Genomic DNA, 23,684 nt, shown 5'->3' with positions numbered 1-23,684 from the left:
TCAAAAAATTATTTTGGTCTATATAGCTAATTTTGCCCTTCATGACAACTGTGAGGGGGGTGAATTTTTTTATAACTCATCCGTTTAAATTATATTAAGCCTTAAAGTTCTGCATAATTAAGGGCGTGGCCACTTGAGTGACAGGTGGATTGCCACTGCTGACACCACGCCATCGAGCTAGGTGGGCGTGGCTTCAGCAACCAGCTCTGAAAGAGAGGTAAGTTATACTCAGTTACCATGCCCATAGACTCTCCATGTTAAAATGCCCAATTTTACAGCAGAAAAAAACATGTTTACAGCCTGGTTCAAAAAATGATTTTGGTCTATATAGCTAATTTTGCCCTTCATGACAACTGTGAGGGGGGTGAATTTTTTTATAACTCATCCGTTTAAATTATATTAAGCCTTAAAGTTCTGCATAATTAAGGGCGTGGCCACTTGAGTGACAGGTGGATTGCCACTGCTGTCACCACCGTCGTGCTAGGTGGGCGTGGTTTCAGCAACCAGCTCTGAAAGAGAGGTAAGTTATACTCAGTTACCATGATAACTTACTCTGTGAGTCTAACCTGGTCGGGAGCAGGTTTTCTTCATTAAACCCAGAGTTTCTTTTGGTCTACTCTGCCTTTTAAAAGCGTAAGCGATGTTTAAATCATTCATTCATGCTGCAAAAATGCTTTTCTCACTGAGTATCTTTGTTTTATTTCAAGTACAAATATCGAAAAATTCTTAAATCAAAATGCATTTATATACAAGTAATGATATAAGATATTTAGTCTTGTATCCTGGGGGAAACGAGTGCATTTAAATGCATTTTAAGTAATACAATTAAAATTATTGGCCATAGGGCAAGAAACATAATCTTAATGCAAATGGAAACAAGATTTTTTTTAAATATATTTTTCTTACCCCAGTGGCAGATAATTTGCAAAATAAGAAAAATGCACTTTCTAATTTTTTTTTTTTCCCACAGGAAACAAGACTAAATATCTTATGTCCCTTTTCTTGTGTAGAAAATGCATCTTGATTTAAGAATCTTTAGATATTTTGACTGGAAACAAGAAGACAAAAATTCTAAGAAAAGCATTTTTTGCAGTGCTGGTACATTCATTCATTGCACATTATTTTCATTGCGCAGAAACCGTCAAAGTGACAAAAATGGCATTTCCTTTTATACAGGATCCTGTAGATGAGGAGGCTGCATTAATTCATTGGGATTTTTTTTCTTCCGTGGGACTCATGGGATACCATGAAAATGAATATTAGTTCAATAATTTACAGTTTTCACCTCTGATATTATAACAGTGATTAAGAATTAAACTTACGCTTTGACTCGGAAGTATGCAGACGTCTTTTTGTCAGGTGCTGTTGCCATGGTGATTCATTATTTCGGAGCTCCATTGATCATGGTTTTTCATAGTCGTGGTGCATGCGCTAAACTCAGAGTCGATTGAACTCAATTCAGCTGTTCTGAACCCGAAAACATCTCTGTTACGTATGGTAACCCTCGTTCCCTGATGGAGAGAATGGAGACATTGTGTCGAAGTCCCACACTAGGGGTCGCACTTGGGAGCGACCTTTTCTCTAGCCTTTTCTCTTTTAAAATAAGACTTCAGATGAAAAAGCTGAAAAGTCCTGGTTGATAACGTTGGGAAGCGTTCTCTTCCGCAGCGGAGAAAGAACACTATGAAGACTGCATCCTACCCAACCTGGGGAGGTAACGTGGGTATACAACCTATGGACTCACTGAAGGGGAGTACTACATAGGGAAGGTTTCTGTGATGTGCTCCGCGTGGGGGGAGAACTACCAAGCACAGAAACAAGACAGATCAGATGTCCATCTAAGGGAAACACGTAGTCCTGATAAGGGCAAGGCAGTGGATAATACACATATGAGGCCACAATAGGAGCCACTACATATGGAGCACCAATCTATTACAAGAGATCACTCGAGGGATCCTACATGTAATAGATTCAAGTAGTAAGTTCCTCTGCAAAACTCAACTACACAAGAAGTGCTAAGTGATGGAAGGGTAGTCCAGGGTTCCTAAGAAACTGAACTGGACTAAATAAGTGCAATATTTCACCTCAAAAAAGGGGAAGCGCTAAGCAAGCTCTACACCATACCAGCCATCTAAGTTGAAGAACTAGTGTTCAACATCCTAGATGAAACTGGTTCCATTCTCAGATTATAGAATCTTGCAAATGTGTTAGGTGTAGCCCAACCTGCAGCTTTACAAATGTCTGCTAGTGAGGCACCATTCGCTAAGGCTGAAGAAGCCGCGACGCCCCTGGTGGAGTGAGCCCTCACTCCCAGTGGGCATGGTAAGCCTCTGGCCTCATAGGCCTTAAGGATAGCATCCACAATCCAGTGGAAGATACTTTGTTTGGAGACAGCATTCCCCTTCTGTTGACCTCCGAAGCAGACAAAAAGCTGTTCTGAAGATCTGAAACTCTGCATGCGTTCCAAATAAATGCACAGGGCTCGCACTGGGCACAACAGAGACAGGTCAGGGTCCCCCTCCTGTCGGGGAATAGCTTGCAAGGTCACCACCTGATCCCTGAAAGGAGTGGTGGGGACCTTGGGCACATATCCAGGCCGGGGTCTCAGGATAAAGTGAGAGTCTGCCGGCCCGAATTCTAGGCACGATTCGTTAATGGAGAGAGCTTGGAGATCCCACACCCTCTTAATAGGAGTGAGTGCAGTCAAGAGGGCCGTCTTCATAGAGAGGGCACCGAGCTCAACTGACTGCAGGGGCTCAAATGGATTTCTCTGTAAGACCAGAAGGACCACAGATAGATCCCAAGAGGGGATGAGGCGCGGCCCTGGAGGATTTAGCCTCCGGGCACCCCTTAGGAATCTGATAACTAGATTGTGTTTCCCTACCGATCTACCGTCTATGGTGTCGTGATTAGCTGCAATGGCAGCCACGTACACCTTCAGTGTAGAGGCAGACAGGCTTCTATCCAGGCCTTGCTGGAGGAAGGAAATGCCCTTCGAGAGAAGGGTAACGATCTTCGCTCAAAGAACATCAGCATCCTCGCCTCTCACAGAGGTGAAGAGAATGCCACTGAACTTTGGCGGGCGTCTAGCGAACTTAATCGTGTAGCCGAGCGCCGTGACTTTCGTAGCCCGGGGGGAGCGTAGTCAGTCGCCGAGCACAGTTCCTGCAACAGTACCTTTCTTCCCGGAGGTGCATAAGGGCTGACGAAATCGTGGAAGGCCCTCTTCTTGGCCAGGACACGATATACCGGATCCTCCGCCCTCACCGCCCTCGATGGGGGTCCAGCGAGGGGGTATACGGAGGTCCCCCAGGTGGAGAGAGTTATTGCGGTGCACTTGTGCCTGCAAAATTCCGCCACTTGGTGGGGCCATCCGAGACTCCCGTCCAGGTCCTGTATGTTTTCTTTGTCCCTCGTGGCGTAGGCTTACACAGCTTCTGGACAAGCTGCGTCCGCCCTGCACGCCATGGCCATCCTGCAGGTCTACCAGGCCAAGGCGTTGAAAGAGCTGCACGAGGGCGGTCCCAACCCAGAGGTTGGTCGTGGCTTAGAGTCACGCTCAGCACCCAGAAACCAATCATCGAACCGTGAGCGCTCGGGACAGGGTGGGGGAGACCACTCCAGGCCGATACTTTTGGCCACCCGGGCAAGCACGGCTGCCATTTCAGCATCTGCCTCGGACTGAAAGTCAACCCCCGTGGGGGCTAGCTCCGCCGAGGCATCTGCGTCAGATGGCTCTAGCCCACCCTCCGATGCCACGAGTGATACCTCGTCTAATTCACGAGCCCCGAATGAGAAATTGAACTCGCCCAAAGACAAGCTCTCAAACCCATCCGGAAGCTCTACCGGGATGCACGACACATAGGAGGATCGGGAAGTCTGCGGGGAGTCACCTGGCGGAGCCATTCCCTCCTCCCTACACTCTTCCCCAACGCACATCGCTGCGGCCTCATACCCGGAAGTAGAAGGACCGGAACGGGAAGCAGAAGGGGTGACTCACGGTCTTTTGGTAAAGAACGCAAGCCGCGAGCGGAGCGTGCCCATGGGCAAGTTCTCACAAAGAGGACATGAATGCAGCGATCGTGTCTGTCAGAAGGCAAAATGTAAAACCCCCAACCAGAAGGACACGGATGAAAAGGCATGATGTAAACCACACAATTTCACCCGTGAATTGCTATTTTAGAGGATTTGCTCTTTTAGAGGAAATAGCTCTCAAAGATTGCCGCTGAAGCACCCAGGGGTACTTTCACATCACTTAGCTGTGCGTATAGAGGGAGAGACCACTGTCTGTGCCGTAGATCCAACGACGAGAAGATCGAGAGGTGAATGAATGCTGCAATTCTCACAGAGACGCTGCATCGGCTCCAAAGATCAGAGCGAACGAGCTAATGCCACGCTGGCCTATTTATACCCGGATATCCGGGGCGTGGCCAGCTATGCAAATTTTGCTCACAATTGGCCATTGGCCTTTTCTCAATGATGTCAGAGGTGTCTGGGCTCCCAAGTGCAACCCCTATGTTCTCAAAATGTTATTTTTACGTCGTTCATTGAGTGTTTTTTTGCTGGAATGTTGAAGTTGGACATTTGTTTAACGTATTTTACAAGTTACTACTTGTTTCAGAATGTTCAATTCTGTTGTTACATTCAAAAGTAATGTTCCCATAATGTTTGCACAATGGTAAAATGGAACATTGCCTTAATGTTTTCCCAACGTTCAAAATAACCAAGAAAAAAAGTTTTTAAAACATCTTGAGTTTTGAATGATCTGAGAACATTTAGAAATAATGTTTTCATAACTTAATGGGAACGTTGGCAAAACATTCTCAGAACATATTTTGTTAGCGGGGTAGAAATGTTAAATGACTACTAAACTACAATGAATTTATGTATGGAGAAAATTGTCTCAAAGTGTTTTTTTTATTTTTTTATCTCAAGTTTAAAACAGGCCTGTGAGGATGAGAGGATACAAAAACAAGTTTGCATTTGCAAGATAAAAATACAGAATCTAGTTTTTGCAAATCTAGTCTTAATGACATTTATATGTGGTTTAAAATCTGATTTCACATTAGAAGTGTCCGCTGTGTGAATGAAACATAAAACATTTAATTTCACAAAATCACCACAAACTACAAAACACTTAGAAACAAAAAAAGAGGCAGGACTGAGCTTTTAAATTGCTTGATAATCAGAATTTTAATAGCAACATACAAATAGCACATAAAGTAACATCAATCAGAAAATGTGAACTGGCCTGTTCCTTCGTTTTACTGGTTAAATTTGGTAACGGCCGGCCAGCCTGTGTGGAAGCGGATCCAGTCGAAATAATGCGCCACTTTAGTGTAGACGCCAGGATGATTGGGTTCGCCGCATTTATCACCCCAGCTCACTATTCCCCACACGTACGACAAACCAGACGCGTCTGTACACACCAGTGGCCCTCCGGAGTCGCCCTGACACGAGTCCACCTTCCCCTCCAGGTCACCTGACACAGAGAACAACCAATCACAGCACAGGAACAGGTGAACGAAGAGTCACTTAGCACATGTTACATGTAACTAAAGCTTACCCATTAAATTAAACACAATGCATTGCTATTTATCTGCTCATTTGTATTCAAACTGTTTTTTTTATTTCTTCCCAAGGTTTCTTTGGAGTTTCACTGGAGGTACTAGTAATACTTTCAAAATATATTGTGAAAAATGCTATACAAATAAACGTGCCAAACTCTTATGATACATTTGTTTAATAATATTTTATTGCTTTTTACAGATTCTGGCCACTTTCTATGAAAGTCCATATCCACCTTGGAATAAAAAAAATAAAAAAATGTAAAAGTTTTTAATCTCACAATTCAGACTTTTTTCTGCAATTCTGAAAAGAAAAGTTAGAATGGCGAGATATAAACTTGCAATTCTGAGGAGAAAAAAAGTGAGAATTTTGAGACGTAACATTTTTTACAATTTACATCTCGCAATTCAGCATTTATATGTCATGCATTTCTGTTTTTTTGTTTCTACCACAGAATAAAAAATAATGTTATTGCGGGTTGAGAATTGTGAGTTTATATGTGGCAGATTTGTGAGAAATTGCGAAAATCTGAATTCTGAGATAAATAGTAGCGATTACCGTTTTATTGGAAACGGGTTTCCATAACTGTCTGCTTAAAGTTTATGGAAATAAGCAGAGCAAACATTCTGCTAACCATCTGTTGTTGTGCAGGAAAACCAAAGTTGTTTGGGATAACAAAAACTATAATGATAATATTAGCGTCCTCACAAATGTGCAATATTGTTCTGTTTATTATAAGCGTGCACTGCAGTTATAATGTCTGCCACTTTAAATGCTTGAGCTCTTTAAAGTTGAGTGGATTCTGATTGGCTGCCCATGTTTTTATCGTTCATCATATGACGATATTGTCCGTCTGTGTCGTTACCGGGCCTTGCCTTCCTCGTGCTATCGGAAAATTCCTACTACCAACTTCTGAAGTCGTAATTACGAGTTTGTCGCGTTGAAGTGTTTCGCTGTCGGAAAGAATAGGAATCACGGAGGACACCAGGTTCATTCTTGCCTATTTTTTGTGGAAATCGTATTAAAATCAGAATGTATCTAAGACATTTCATCAATATGCAACGAATTGTGAATAAAATGTAGCGTTCCGTTTGTTGCCAACCATATGAACAGTGTACTAGTGTATACATTCATTACGCTATTTATATAGTCAGCTTGCTGACAATTCTTAAGTTTCGGTCAAGTAAACACTGTTTTTACTGTGTAAAATTCATACTATATGGTTATTTATCACATCTAAATCACAAATGGTTAATTATATAGGCCTACGTGAATATACATGACTGTAATCTTTATATCTCTGAAGTTATAGCTGCTTTCACATGCTATTGGAATTATCGTAAATACGAGTTTAGTAGTCGGAAATTGGACATGAACGGCCTCTCAAGTCGTTTTTACAACTGGAAAACAGAAAATTTTGATACGCGTGTTTCTGAGTTTGGGTGGGTCATAAACTCTAAACACGGCGGAGGAGAGAAATATAGCCGTAATACTGTAAAGTTTTATTCATTTTTTCCCACAACATCTACATTGCTTTCTCTTGTCATTACAGTCATGTATATTTATGTGTTTAAATAACCATTTGTTGCAAATTGTATAAAAATGTGTCTTGTACATGCCAAAAATAGCATATTTGACCAAAGTCAGCAAGTTAAATATCTAGAAGGCGCAGTGAATGTTTATATGGTTACCGATGCTGCATTTTATTAAAAATCCGTTGGATATTGACTATGCATTTCGGCTTTAATAAGATTTCCCCAATAAATAGGCAAGAATGAACTAATGAATGAGCCATTCTCCACGATCCCTGTTTTTTCGGGCAACAAAGTGCTTGAACGTGACAAACTCGCAATTACAAATTCAGAATTACGACGTACACATACCTGCGCACTCCATTCCAGGAAGGAAACGGTCCTTGTAAAAATTCTGGCAGTCGCTGATAATCGTCACATTTGCCCATTTTAGAATCGCTGCTGATATCCCCTCTTCAAACAAACAGACAGAGATAATAAGACCTCAACTTTACCACCACTGGAGTTAAAAAAAACTCAATATAAGACCAGTTAACGCAACACTGTAACAACAAACACCAACATTATAAACTTGACTGCAGTTGGATTTAGAATGTTGGGAAACAGAATTGTCAAACTTCTCTTAAGGCTAAAATACATGACACAACTTTTGCCCAGATTTGCAGCATGGGACGGGTTGGCGAAAGTTGCTGAAAGCCTCAGAATCTGATTTTTCTTTAGCCTCAGACTATGATTCCATCCAGTTGGAGGATTTCAGATATATTTCATATTTTGAGCCGGTTTTAGAACATGTTTTCATTCGTCATGCTTTTTCGCAAATGCATGGCGCATTCTTTTTTTTTTTTTTATGCAATATTTATTTATGCAGTGTTTGCAAAACATGTGACTTCCACATGAATGCAACTCTTTATTTTTCTGTCTCTCTCTCTCTCTCTGACCAGATGTAAATATATGAATGCAAATCCAGAGCTAGAAAAAAATGGTCATTCATAATTCTATAACTTCTTTAGTGAGTCTATGGAGATTTTGATTTCTGTGCATTATTTGACATGTAGAGCCGAACCTCTATCGCGGCCCCAGCCGGAGATGGTGCAGGTGTCGTTGGGCTGGAACTGTTGGGTGGACCAGGGCACGCAGACGGCTCGGACCGCGGGATTGTCCTGCATGCACTTGTCTGAAAGATTCAGCTCCTCTAGCTGCACCAAAGCGATGTCGTTCGCATAGGTTTGAGGGTTATATTCATGATGGATGATGATGTTCTTCACCGGGATGCTGTCTGTCGTCGACTGCTTACGATGCTTCATCCAGAGAGAGAACTTGATTCGGAAGGACTTCGGTTTGGGCCTAGAGACACACAAGCATACAATTGGTTTTTAGTAGTGGTTCCGTACAGTTTGATCAAAACGTGTGGTGATTGGTTGTACCTGACGCAGTGGGCGGCGGTCAAAACCCAGCAGCCGCCCAAATACGCCCCTCCGCAGTGGATCGTACCTTCATCCTGAATGGCCACCTGCCACTGTATCTGAGTCTACAAAAGTCACACGCAGAGGTCATTCCTTACTGGTTGGCATTTGTAAAAACCAAAACAAATGGAATTAAAAAAAAAAAAAATTATTTATGTGCTGCCTAGTTAAATTTTATTTGTTTAGCGATTAAATTACATTCCAGATAGCACAGGTACGTCTGCAAGACGTCTGTTAAAGATCTCTTCATCTGGAAAGCATCTGCTGTGTACAAACATCTGATAGACGTCTCTAAGATGTCAGTTTTACATCATAAACATCTTAAAGACATCTTCTAAACGTCTATTTGACATCTGATAGGAAACGTCCTATAGACGTAGTATCGCAGATGAGCAAACGCTCTAAAAAAATGCGTCTTGCAGATGTAATGCAGACGTCAAATAGACGTCTCCGTGATGTACGAGTGCTATCTATCAGGTTATTGTCATATCGACTTTTCGGTTTTTATTTCTCAAGACTGACCGGTAAGGCCTCTTCCCCTCCTACTAAGCGTTTCCTGCGTGTACGGGAAGTCGCATCGTCCTCCTGTTTGTACACATACTCCATTTCTGTGCATTATTTGACATGTAGAGCCGAACCTCTATCGCGGCCCCAGCCGGAGATGGTGCAGGTGTCGTTGGGCTGGAACTGTTGGGTGGACCAGGGCACGCAGACGGCTCGGACCGCGGGATTGTCCTGCATGCACTTGTCTGAAAGATTCAGCTCCTCTAGCTGCACCAAAGCGATGTCGTTCGCATAGGTTTGAGGGTTATATTCATGATGGATGATGATGTTCTTCACCGGGATGCTGTCTGTCGTCGACTGCTTACGATGCTTCATCCAGAGAGAGAACTTGATTCGGAAGGACTTCGGTTTGGGCCTAGAGACACACAAGCATACAATTGGTTTTTAGTAGTGGTTCCGTACAGTTTGATCAAAACGTGTGGTGATTGGTTGTACCTGACGCAGTGGGCGGCGGTCAAAACCCAGCAGCCGCCCAAATACGCCCCTCCGCAGTGGATCGTACCTTCATCCTGAATGGCCACCTGCCACTGTATCTGAGTCTACAAAAGTCACACGCAGAGGTCATTCCTTACTGGTTGGCATTTGTAAAAACCAAAACAAATGGAATTAAAAAAAAAAAAAATTATTTATGTGCTGCCTAGTTAAATTTTATTTGTTTAGCGATTAAATTACATTCCAGATAGCACAGGTACGTCTGCAAGACGTCTGTTAAAGATCTCTTCATCTGGAAAGCATCTGCTGTGTACAAACATCTGATAGACGTCTCTAAGATGTCAGTTTTACATCATAAACATCTTAAAGACATCTTCTAAACGTCTATTTGACATCTGATAGGAAACGTCCTATAGACGTAGTATCGCAGATGAGCAAACGCTCTAAAAAAATGCGTCTTGCAGATGTAATGCAGACGTCAAATAGACGTCTCCGTGATGTACGAGTGCTATCTATCAGGTTATTGTCATATCGACTTTTCGGTTTTTATTTCTCAAGACTGACCGGTAAGGCCTCTTCCCCTCCTACTAAGCGTTTCCTGCGTGTACGGGAAGTCGCATCGTCCTCCTGTTTGTACACATACTCCGTATTGGGAACGCCGCACTGCAGCTGGCTCTCTGCAGACGAGCGGATTTCTCTGATCTCTGGAACAACATGATGGAGGGAGTGTGAGCAGATGTTGATTCAGCTGTATGGTTCAAAACTAAACACACCAGCCTGAACCTCTGGATCCCGTGGATTCGCTCCAGACACCGACTACAATTACTAAACTTCAAACTTTGACCAGATCTAGAAGGGGATCCTCCAGAGATTTTTTTTTTGTTGAAGTGACCAACATTAGATGTGACGTTTCAGATGAGTTTGTTCTTACCTGACATCGGATCGGAAAAAACGTCTTCCATTTTTTTAGTTTTTGTTCCATTGTTTTCTGTAACACAAAGGAAAGAGCAGAAACGTAAAAATATTTCTGGTCTGTTTGAAGTTTGCAAGTACCTTCTTACAATTATTATCACTGTATTCGTTTAAAATTGACTTTCTTTCTTTCTTTCTTTCTTTCGTTAATCGGTTCTTTCCCTCTCTTGTTTGTTCGTCTTGTTCTTTCTTTTCGATCATTCATTCAGTATTATCCTTCTAATCGTGTTCTTTCGTTTGTTCTCTGTTCTTTCATTCTTGTTCTTTTTCTGTCTTTGTCTCGTTCTCTTTTTCACTCTCTCTCTCTCGTTCTCATTCTTTCTTTCAATATGGTCCTTCCTTATTCTCTCTTTTTCTTGTTCTTTCTGTCTCTAGTTTCGCTTGTTCTTTGGTTCATCCGTTCTCTAGAAAACAAAAGCACCATAATTGTAACGTGGTTGTGTGAAGAAAACCGATGTGGTTGATTTAAAACATTTTTTTTTTGCAATTAAATTCACATAGATTTCTCTCCTCAGGACAAATGAGTCCTGTCTGACCAGGACCTTTGATGAACCTGAAGATTTCTCAAGTTAAAAGCTGTTTCTGCATTCAGAAGCCGAATCCTGAATATATTGAGCAGTAATGAGATCTCAAAGAGTTCACTGACCATTGAGTTCATCTTCTCCTCCCAGACAGTCCCTGATTCCGTCTTTGAAGGCGTGTTGGGGTATACAGACACCCGACTTACAGAGGAACGCCTGGCCTCGACATTCTTCACACAGCAGAAACAGTAAAATCAGGATTATCAGTGCACTTCACGCCAGCAACGCTAAAGTCATGGGTTCAATGCAGTGTTCTGTTCTAAACAGCGACATGAAGGGAAAAACAGACGGGATTGTGTAAAACAGGAAGTTGTCAGACTCACTTTGGCAGCACATCTCGTCACTGTTGTCTCCACAGTCATCAACACCATTGCAGGTTTTTTCATGGCCTAAACACTTCCCGTTCATACAGATGAACTTCTTACATTCGCCTACTCAAGAGAAAACCCATCAGTGTGAGTGAGAGAAGTGTCAAACAACAGATTAACATTAAACATTAACATGGTGACGACATCCGAGAGGAAAGGGCACCTGTAGGCTCCTTATAACACTTTGCGACGGCCACCTCAGTGTTTGCTGTGATTGGCTCTGGATTATGGATCGTACACTCGGCCAATGAGAGCTCAGATCCCATGCAGCGAATCCTCATACACTCATTTGGCCATTGAGTAGCTTTACCAAGAGATATATATTTGATTTTAGACGCATTCTCTGCTCCTCTGAGAGACAGAAAGAACAATGTAAGCAATCAGTACATGTTGAGTCGAGAGAAAGGACGTCTTGTGTGCAGGTGTGTTTACCTGTCGACATTCAGAGGGTTTCGACAAACCACATTTGCTGCAGCCATATTCCAGTCCTTGCCACATACCAGCATTTTCCCCAAATGAGTTTTTATCTCGACCACGTTACGAGACTTAGAGACGCTCACATGCACCTTGTCTCCCGCTGGACACAAACATGTATGGAAAAGTTGAATACTTTCTAATCACACACCAAATCATCTGACACTCTTAACCCTTGTATTATGTTCCGGGTCAATTTTGACCCGAACACCTTTTGAGTTGTTGGAAATACTGGTTAAGCTATGATTTTATTCTTGAACTTGCATGATTGTTTCTCATTTTGGCCTGCAAAGTTTTGGCAGTCTGACATTTCTATTCCGGTAGTGATGTTAGTGGGTCGTTTTGACCTGCAAATGTAAAATAATTTTGAAAAACTGCGAATTTTATGTCGTCCTTTATGCAACTGTTGTCTGACTATTTACATTCATGCAGTTGGCTGACATTTTTGTTTGAAGAAATGCACACTGCGTTTTTTAATCGCATTTTTAATCGCAAAATTTAATTTTTAATCGGTTCATGTTTGTGAATTTTGCTGGGAATCAAACCCATGATCTTAGCGTTGCCATGCTCACTGTTTGCACTTCTAGAAAGCATCAAAAAATGTAAACGAGTAAATTTAGAAATAAATACATTTGTGACCCTGGAGCACAAAACCAGTCATAAGGTTCAATTTCTCAAAATTGAGATTTATGCATCATCTGAACGCTGAATAAATAGCTTTCCATTGATGTATGGTTTGTTAGGATCGGACAATATTTGGTCGAGATACAACTATTTGAAAATCTGGAATCTGAGGGTGCAAAAAAAATCTAAATATTGAGAAAATCATCTTTAAAGTTGTTCAAATGAAGTTCTTAGCAATGCATATTACTAATCAAAAATTAAGTTTTGATATATTTACAGTAGGAAATTTACAAAATATCTTCATGGAACATGATCTTTACTTAATATCCTAATGATTTTTGGCATAAAAGAAAAAATCGATAATTTTGACCCATACAATGTATTGTTGGTTATTGCTACAAATATACCCCAGCGACTTAACACTGCTTTTGTGCTCCAGGGACACATATAAAAATCAAATAAATGTTAAAATACTGTTAATAATTTGCACATTTTGTGAAAAGCAATTAAAAATAGTTGTTAAATACAGCTTTAAAAATTAGGATAAAAATGTGGGAGAAGTATTAATGTTAGAATTACTGTATTTACATGTTTGTTTTTTTCCATAGTGTAATTTTTGGTGAATTGTGTTGAATCCAATGAGGGTCGTTTTGACCTGGAACATTTATACCCAGACGTTTAACATAAAACAAGGGCTAAAAATAAATTTCCCTATTAGACCGGATCAATCTCATGTCCAAAGAGAGCCACAAAAAATAGTTTATTCTATTTCTCGAAAGCATTTAGGGTTAGATAAATGCTTTTCTAAAGCACCTAGACACCAATGCAGGACCTATAAAGACACATCAAGAACTTCTGTTAAACTCCAAAGAACTTACTCTGGAAAAATGGTTCATCCATTTTGTTCATTAATGCCGTACTAGATTGATAACGTAATATTTTTGTTTTCACCTTTGCAGGATGAGCTGAAGTGTGAGAAAGTGGGCGTCTTGGTTCTGCAGGAGATGGCGTTGGCCTGACACATGGAGTAATACACGGATCCGTCCAGAGTACAGGTGTTTTTCAGCCGTGGACATTTGTACGGCATCTTACAGACACACTGTCCTCCGATGCATCGCCTCCATGGAGGACAAAACACTTTAGAGCAAGACAGCCATGTGTATTTCTGATTCAGACACTGGGCCGGACCCAAGAAATCCTCATCAAGTACTTTTGGGGGTTTGGGATTTGAATCAGTTTTGGTCCGTGAGTCTGCATTTTCTTCAGTTTTCTTCATTGGCTGGTGAGCCGAGTCTGAATTTGGCTTTGGCTTCAAGTCTGGCTCTGTGTTTTCCCCCAAAAGGTCACCAGTTTGATTCTTCAAGCCTAAATCTGTTTTATTCTGCAAGTCCACACTTTTGTTTCTCCCCTCCAAGACTAAATCTTGTTCTTTCTCCAAGACTGCATGTGGATTTTGCTCTGGTTCTGTTGGTGACTCGGGCGCTGGTTGATTCTCCAGACTCTAATCAGATGAAATAAACTTTAATCAAATGGAAACTGTACAACAGTTCAAGTCTTAATTCATCTTTCCACAAATTAAGGTCCTAAATGTGACCCTGGAGCACAAAACCAGTCATAAGGGTCAATTTTTTTAAATTGAGATGTATGCATCAGCTGAAAGCTGAATAAATAATCTTTCCATTGATGTATGGTTTGTTAGGATAGGACAATATTTGGCTGAGATACAACTATTAGAAAATCTGGAATCTGAGGGTGCAAAAAAATCTAAATATTGAGAAAATCATCTTTAAAGTTGTCCAAATGAAGTTCTTAGCAATGCATATTACTAATCAGCGAACTGCGGCAAACTTTGGCTCCGGTCCAGAGACGCGATCGCACGGAGCGGATCATATGCGCGAGTCGGCATATTTTAAACACTTTTACAACTACACAGCCTCAGCATGATTATGGTCACTATTTTGTTTTACTAAGAGTTTCATATTGAATCTAGGGGGTAATCTATTAGACTGTGGCTGTCAAATGCGGCAGCTTTGACCCGAGCAGATATAAACAAAACGCTATTGGCAATTTTAAAAAGGGGGCGGGGCTGCTCGATATGTCCCGCCCTCTCTTCCCGTTTCAGTTGAAATTACGTCACCACATAGAATAACGCTGCGTGTTTCAAGGCACTTCAGGGGACCTTTAAGACTGGTTTTGTGCTCCAGGGTCACAAATGTGAACGTCTTAAAGTCGTGGCATTAAATTTAGCATGCACTGCAAAAAACGAATATCTTCCTCACTATTTTTGTCTTGTTTTCCAGTACAAAAATCTAAACATCAGTAAGTCAAGATACATTTACTGGAGACAAATGAAGATATGAAGTTTTATTTTGAGTTTAAGCGTAAAATAAGAGCAAACTTCTGTCAATGGGGAATTAAAACTTGTTTCACTTTAAGCAGATTTTTCTGAGCTCACTGGCAGATATTTTTCTTATTATTTTAAAATAAAAAATCACTTCATCACGATACATTTCTCAGAAACAAGACTGCTTATCATGTTATTTTTGCATCTTCATTAAAGTTAATTAAATCTTTAAACATTTTTACTGTAAAACAAGACAAAAATACCGGTGAAGAACAGCACTTTTTGCAGTGTGATCAGAAGAAACAGTAAAAGTTTTTCCGTATTTTACTAAAGGTGTTTTTTATTATTATTTATTTATTTTGTAAAATTAAAAATTAATGGAGATCGTTTGGAAGCTGTATAATCAGTCTTTGAAGGTAAATTTGGGAAAACTAATTGTGTTCTCTCTAGACATTTACATTTAGAAAACATCCTTCTTTTTTTTTAATTATTGGTCTTAAAAAGGCTTATTTACCTTCATGAAACTTGCAGAAACCCTCAATAATAATAATGTTCCTAATTTAGTTGTCTAAAGAAAGCTTGCCGTTGCATATTACGATTATTGTTCTCCTGCTAAATGGCTTTTGTTTCTCTTTTGTAAATCACTTTGGATAAAAGCGTTTATTAACCCTCTGGTGTTGTTCGCGGTCAAACGTGACCGGACACCTGAAATGTAACTTTTTTTTTATTTTCAGTAAAATCAATGTAATATATTTTAATTCAGTAATATTTTTTATTTTGTATTTTGAGGCAATTCCATCATACTAATTAATATTTATGCAATAATTATAATACATTTTTCCCATTGAAAATAATTATTTAAAAAAAATCTAAAATTGTTATATCTTCAATTATGGCAGTATTTCATGTTAAAATAGAGACAATGCCTTTAAAATCCAATTTTTGAAGGCAGATTAGTGCCATCTGGTGGGAGTAAAAAAAAGAAAAACATCTGAAATTCTGTGCTTTAGCCACTAGATTCCTATAGAACTCTATAGAACAGCCTTATAAATGCTCTAGTTGTGTGTGTAATGTTGGTTTGAAATGTCAGTTTTTGCATTAATTTTACTACAGTCAAACCTGAACACAAAGACATTTTTCACATAACCTCAAAATTCAACAAAAATGAACAGGAATACTTTATCATGTGAGAGAGTGTGTGTATAATAGTGTGTGTGAGAGAGTGAGTGTGTACAATAGTGTGTGTGTGTGTGTGTGTGTGTGAGAGAGAGTGAGTGTGTGTGTGTGTGTATAATAGTGTGTGTGTTTGTGTGAGAGAGTGAGTGTGTGTGTGTGTATAATAGTGTGTGTGTCTGAGTCTGTTTTGCACTCCTGATATTTTAGAGTGTCACCCCTTCATTGCTGTGCAGGTTTTTTCTGCATCGTGAATGATTTGTAGATTGTACACACACAAAAATTCTCTGTATTTTTGCGTATTTCCCATTAATTTCCAATGGCGGTCATTTTTGACCGTGAACAGTGTGACTATTTTTTTTTTATGACCATTTAGCTACAATGATGTTATTTGCACAAGAAGCGCAGCAGGATTTCTCAATTCAAACCACCGTCGTGACAGATGCACTGTATGCATGTCTTCATTCAAATAAGCGCTGCGTTCATCCGGAGCAGAACTGATCAGAAGCTGGAGCTTCAGCGGGACACTGAATAAACATGCATCGAGTTTGTTTAATCATTAACCTGCATTACAATCTCCGTCTCAAACTAACCCTATACTTCTGGACTGAGCTGATAGCAGAGAGACTGCAGCAAACATACACCGATCATAAGCAGAGTCAGCAATATCATCAAACTGGTCAAGTTACTGTTACCCAAAATTAAGAATCAATGGATATACACTTGCGCCATCTTCAGATAATGAATATTAGATATGCTAAATTAATACCTTTAAATGTTTCCAACAACTAAGATGGAAATAATATAAATAGAATAATAAAAATTGAGATTTTTAAATAAATTTGATTTTGCAAACCATAACCCAAACATTTTTTTTTTTACTTTTTAAAGTGTATTTTATAATTATTTTGTTATAATAGTTATATGATTTTTACTTAGTTTGAGGACCTACTTAAAGAAACCCTGAACCAGAACATGAAATATATATATATATACAGTGGGTACGGAAAGTATTCAGACCCCCTTAAATTTTTCACTCTTTGTTATATTGCAGCCATTTGCTAAAATCATTTAAGTTAATTTTTTTTCCTCATTAATGTACACACAGCACCCCATATTGACAGAAAAACACAGAATTGTTGACATCTTTGCAGATTTATTAAAAAAGAAAAACTGAAAAATGCTCAGTATTTAGTAGAAGCACCCTTTTGATCTAATACAGCCATGAGTCTTATTGGGAAAGATGCAACAAGTTTTTCACACATGGATTTGGGGATCCTCTGCCATTCCTCCTTGCAAATCCTCTCCAGTTCTGTCAGGTTGGACGGTAAACGTTGGTGGACAGCCATTTTTAGGTCTCTCCAGAGATGCTCAACTGGGTTTAAGTCAGGGCTCTGGCTGGGCCATTCAAGAACAGTCACAGAGTTGTTGTGAAGCCACTCCTTCGTTATTTTAGCTGTGTGCTTAGGGTCATTGTCTTGTTGGAAGGTAAACCTTAGTTCCAGTCTGAGGTCCTGAGCACTCTGGAGAAGGTTTTCGTCCAGGATATCCCTGTACTTGGCCACATTCATCTTTCCCTCGATCGCAACCAGTCGTCCTGTCCCTGCAGCTGAAAAACACCCCCACAGCATGATGCTGCCACCACCATGCTTCACTGTTGGGACAGGTGATGAGCAGTGCCTGGTTTTCTCCACACATACCGCTTAGAATTAAGGCCAAAAAGTTCTATCTTGGTCTCATCAGACCAGAGAATCTTATTTCTCACCATCTTGGAGTCCTTCAGGTGTTTTTTTAGCAAACTCCATGCGGGCTTTCATGTGTCTTGAACTGAGGAGAGGCTTCCGTCGGGCCACTCTGCCATAAAGCCCCAACTGGTGGAGGGCTGCAGTGATGGTTGACTTTCTACAACTTTCTCCCATCTCCCGACTGCATCTCTGGAGCTCAGCCACAGTGATCTTTGGGTTCTTCTTTACCTCTCTCACCAAGGCTCTTCTCCCCCGATAGCTCAGTTTGGCCGGACGGCCAGCTCTAGGAAGGGTTCTGGTCATCCCAAACGTCTTCCATTTAAGGATTATGGAGGCCACCGTGCTCTTAGGAACCTTAAGTGCAGCAGAAATTTTTCTGTAACCTTGGCCAGATCTGTGCCTTGCCACAATTCTGTCTCTGAGCTCTTCAGGCAATTCCTTTGACCTCATGATTCTCATTTGCTCTGACATGCACTGTGAGCTGTAAGGTCTTATATAGACAGGTGTGTGGCTTTCCTAATCAAGTCCAATCAGTATAATCAAACACAGCTGGACTCAAATGAAGGTGTAGAACCATCTCAAGGATGATCAGAAGAAATGGACAGCACCTGAGTTAAATATATGAGTGTCACAGCAAAGGGTCTGAATACTTAAGACCATGTGATATTTCAGTTTTTCTTTTTGAATAAATCTGCAAAAATGTCAACAAATCTGTGTTTTTCTGTCAATATGGGGTGCTATGTGTACATTAATGAGGAAAAAAAATTAACAAATGATTTTAGCAAATGGCTGCAATATAACAAAAAGTGAAAAATTTAAGGGGGTCTGAATACTTTCCGTACCCACTGTATACAACGTACTTGTAAACAAACAAACGGAAATTTTTTACATTTATTTTATAATGCATATAATGTTAATTTTATACACACACATACATAGATATATAATGCATGTATAAAATTAACTAAGCTAACTAATATATATATATATATATATATATATACACACACACACACATATATATATATAAATATATATACATATATGAATATACATATACACATTATATATATATACAGTGGGTACGGAAAGTATTCAGACCCCCTTAAATTTTTCACTCTTTGTTATATTGCAGCCATTTGCTAAAATCATTTAAGTTAATTTTTTTTCCTCATTAATGTACACACAGCACCCCATATTGACAGAAAAACACAGAATTGTTGACATTTTTGCAGATTTATTAAAAAAGAAAAACTGAAATATCACATAGTCCTAAGTATTCAGACCCTTTGCTGCGACACTCATATATTTAACTCAGGTGCTGTCCATCTCTTCTGATCATCCTTGAGATGGTTCTACACCTTCATTTGAGTCCAACTGTGTTTGATTATACTGATTGGACCTGATTAGGAAAGCCACACACCTGTCTATATAAGACCTTACAGCTCACAGTGCATGTCAGAGCAAATGAGAATCATGAGGTCAAAGGAACTGCCTGAAGAGCTCAGAGACAGAATCGTGGCAAGGCACAGATCTGGCCAAGGTTACAAAAAAAATTCTGCTGCACTTAAGGTTCCTAAGAGCACAGTGGCCTCCATAACCCTTAAATGGAAGACGTTTGGGACGACCAGAACCCTTCCCAGAGCTGGCCGTCTGGCCAAACTGAGCTATCGGGGGAGAAGAGCCTTGGTGAGAGAGGTAAAGAAGAACCCAAAGATCACTGTGGCTGAGCTCCAGAGATGCAGTCGGGAGATGGGAGAAAGTTGTAGAAAGTCAACCATCACTGCAGCCCGACGGAAGCCTCTCCTCAGTGCAAGACACATGAAAACCCGCATGGAGTTTGCTAAAAAACACCCGAAGGACTCCAAGATGGTGAGAAATAAGATCCTCTGGTCTGATGAGACCAAGATAGAACATTTTGGCCTTAATTCTAAGCGGTATGTGTGGAGAAAACCAGGCACTGCTCATCACCTGTCCAATACAGTCCCAACAGTGAAGCATGGTGGTGGCAGCATCATGCTGTGGGGGTGTTTTTCAGCTGCAGGGACAGGACGACTGGTTGCAATCGAGGGAAAGATGAATGCAGCCAAGTACAGGGATATCCTGGACGAAAACCTTCTCCAGAGTGCTCAGGACCTCAGACAGGGCCGAAGGTTTACCTTCCAACAAGACAATGACCCTAAGCACACAGCTAAAATAACGAAGGAGTGGCTTCACAACAACTCTGTGACTGTTCTTGAATGGCCCAGCCAGAGCCCTGACTTAAACCCAATTGAGCATCTCTGGAGAGACCTAAAAATGGCTGTCCACCAACGTTTACCATCCAACCTGACAGAACTGGAGAGGATCTGCAAGGAGGAATGGCAGAGGATCCCCAAATCCAGGTGTGAAAAACTTGTTGCATCTTTCCCAAAAAGACTCATGGCTGTATTAGATCAAAAGGGTGCTTCTACTAAATACTGAGCAAAGGGTCTGAATACTTAGGACCATGTGATATTTCAGTTTTTCTTTTTTAATAAATCTGCAAAAATGTCAACAATTCTGTGTTTTTCTGTCAATATGGGGTGCTGTGTGTACATTAATGAGGAAAAAAAATTAACTTAAATGATTTTAGCAAATGGCTGCAATATAACAAAGAGTGAAAAATGTAAGGGGGTCTGAATACTTTCCGTACCCACTGTATATATAATAAAAAGAAATTACTCCCAAAAGATCATGTAAAGTCATGGTTGTGTAAAGCATCAAACAGACATTACAAAAAGTAGCTTCAGAAAGAAATATTTTGTTTGATTCAACATAAAATGTATTACATATACTCTTTTGGACCATGAGGGACCAGTAAATGATGACACAATTTTCATTTTTGGGTGGGTGAACTATACTTTTAATAATGTATTATTATTATTATTATTACTATGGAAATATGAAATTATTTCTTTAATGAAATGACACTCTAAATAATAAACTAAAACTGCCAGTAGGTGGTGGTAAATGTCTTAATGATTAAATCATCGAGTCATTTATTCATTTGATTCGTTCAAATGGGTCATGCTCACTCATAAGGTTTATTTATTTGTGTGTTTGCTTGTATATTTATTTTTGTGAACTGGTGTTTTGTGCTAACATCTATGCAAAGTTGGTGCAATAAAGTAACATCATAGTTAACAATTACTTTACATAGAACATAATGTATTTTATATTATTTAGGCACTTATGGGCTATAGTTTGACAGAATGTTTCAATTCAACATGCCATGGGAAGTCAATCTAACGTAACATTTTCTGATATTGATATTGTTTATGTTTTACTCCTTAACAGTTCATCAGGCTCTTAATGATTTAATCTATGCCATCTTTTGGAATATCTGAAGGTCATGTACCATAGTTAAGTAATAAGACTAGCCTATTAATCATTACCAGGCCAGTAATTACTTTTTATTTTTTATTAATCAATATAGCATGAAGAAACAACCGCCTGCACATTTAGAACCAATAGCTTCAACATGCCAGAGCTGTAATATAAATCTATAGGGAAACATCTATTCTCTTAACAGATTATCTCATATAAATTGTACAGCAAGTCAGACTAAATTTTACGCAATAAATAAGCCTACAATAAAACGTGATACATTGATTTTAATATATGTTAGTGCTGGTTCAAGACTGTTTTCATAAGTCTTTTTAGTTTATTTGCCTTTTTTAGACACTTGTTCGACTTTCTCCATAGCATTTTAAAGTGTCTGCTTCTCTAAATAATTCAAGTAGATCATATGATATTTGACCATCAAAATTTAGTGATTTTACACTTAAAACAAGAACAAATATTTGCAAATGTTTTCCCTTTAAATTGAAGGTTTTTTGTTTTGTTTTCTGACCCCATTGGCAGATACTTATCTTGTTTTAATCACAAAGTCACAAAAAAAAAAACGACATAATACTTGAATTAATTTTGTATCTCCAGTAAATGTATTTTTATTTGTCTATGCACGCACACACATATATATATATATATATATATATATGTATGTACAAAAATAGACAAATAAAAATACATTTACTGGAGATACAAAATTAATTCAAGTATTATGTCGTTTTTTTTTTGTGACTTTGTGATTAAAACAAGATAAATATCTGCCAATGGGGTCAGAAAACAAAACAAAAAACCTTCAATTTAAAGGGAAAACATTTGCAAATATTTGTTCTTGTTTTAAGTGTAAAATCACTAAATTTTGATGGTCAAATATCATATGATCTACTTGAATTATTTAGAGAAGCAGACACTTTAAAATGCTATGGAGAAAGTCGAACAAGTGTCTAAAAAAGGCAAATAAACTAAAAAGACTTATGAAAACAGTCTTGAACCAGCACTAACATATATTAAAATCAATGTATCACGTTTTATTGTAGGCTTATTTATTGCGTAAAATTTAGTCTGACTTGCTGTACAATTTATATGAGATAATCTGTTAAGAGAATAGATGTTTCCCTATAGATTTATATTACAGCTCTGGCATGTTGAAGCTATTGGTTCTAAATGTGCAGGCGGTTGTTTCTTCATGCTATATTGATTAATAAAAAATAAAAAGTAATTACTGGCCTGGTAATGATTAATAGGCTAGTCTTATTACTTAACTATGGTACATGACCTTCAGATATTCCAAAAGATGGCATAGATTAAATCATTAAGAGCCTGATGAACTGTTAAGGAGTAAAACATAAACAATATCAATATCAGAAAATGTTACGTTAGATTGACTTCCCATGGCATGTTGAATTGAAACATTCTGTCAAACTATAGCCCATAAGTGCCTAAATAATATAAAATACATTATGTTCTATGTAAAGTAATTGTTAACTATGATGTTACTTTATTGCACCAACTTTGCATAGATGTTAGCACAAAACACCAGTTCACAAAAATAAATATACAAGCAAACACACAAATAAATAAACCTTATGAGTGAGCATGACCCATTTGAACGAATCAAATGAATAAATGACTCGATGATTTAATCATTAAGACATTTACCACCACCTACTGGCAGCTTTAGTTTATTATTTAGAGTGTCATTTCATTAAAGAAATAATTTCATATTTCCATAGTAATAATAATAATAATAATACATTATTAAAAGTATAGTTCACCCACCCAAAAATGAAAATTGTGTCATCATTTACTGGTCCCTCATGGTCCAAAAGAGTATATGTAATACATTTTATGTTGAATCAAACAAAATATTTCTTTCTGAAGCTACTTTTTGTAATGTCTGTTTGATGCTTTACACAACCATGACTTTACATGATCTTTTGGGAGTAATTTCTCAGCCAGATTAGATGTGCGATTAATTAGATGAATTAATCGCCACATCATGTAATTAATTAGATTAAAAGTTTTAATCGCTTACCAGCCTTAATATATATATAAAGACAAAAATGTGGAAGAATATAATTTTTTCAGTGTACTTCATAATTACAGAAAAAAAATTATGTTTGTAAAATAGGATCAACTGTATTTGATTATTGTACAACATATCTGGTATTAAACATTAAAACAAGAACATGCACACAAAAAAAATCAGTCCCACCCGCTACATTTAAAACATTACAAATAAAACTTTTGATACTTACAGTTTAAGGTGAACAAAACAACCCCTTTCTAGAAAAAAACAAAAAGATTGTACTGTTTCCTCTCAGCATGATTGTTGGCTGATTATTATTGCTTTCAAATGAATATGAATTTCGTGAATTGCTTGGAGCGTCTAAACTTGTAATCAGCATAATAATCTATAAGACACTCGACGTCTACAGGCTGTGCAGAAACACACACACACACACACACACACAC

The 23,684-nt window shown here is 38.9% G+C and overlaps 1 protein-coding gene across 1 annotated transcript; it reads right to left on the bottom strand.

Annotated features, from left to right (window-relative positions):
* Nucleotides 1-5,167: 5,167 nt before the first annotated feature.
* Nucleotides 5,168-14,105, bottom strand: LOC107737955 (complement factor I-like). Its single transcript, XM_016549609.1, has 11 exons — nucleotides 13,530-14,105; nucleotides 11,913-12,057; nucleotides 11,644-11,831; nucleotides 11,436-11,543; nucleotides 11,178-11,282; nucleotides 10,491-10,547; nucleotides 10,124-10,263; nucleotides 9,563-9,666; nucleotides 9,202-9,482; nucleotides 7,452-7,553; nucleotides 5,168-5,482 (listed from the first exon to the last, which is right to left on the bottom strand). The coding sequence occupies exons 1-11, from the start codon at nucleotides 13,852-13,854 to the stop codon at nucleotides 5,265-5,267; spliced, it is 1,773 nt and encodes a 590-aa protein (XP_016405095.1). The 5' UTR covers nucleotides 13,855-14,105; the 3' UTR covers nucleotides 5,168-5,264.
* Nucleotides 14,106-23,684: the final 9,579 nt, after the last annotated feature.

Source organism: Sinocyclocheilus rhinocerous, unplaced genomic scaffold, assembly GCF_001515625.1.
Source record: "Sinocyclocheilus rhinocerous isolate Xijiao unplaced genomic scaffold, SAMN03320098_v1.1 scaffold404, whole genome shotgun sequence".
Lineage (NCBI taxonomy): Eukaryota > Metazoa > Chordata > Actinopteri > Cypriniformes > Cyprinidae > Sinocyclocheilus > Sinocyclocheilus rhinocerous.
The sequence above is the reverse complement of the archived record's forward strand: the minus strand, read 5'-3'. Positions and strand labels throughout refer to the sequence as shown.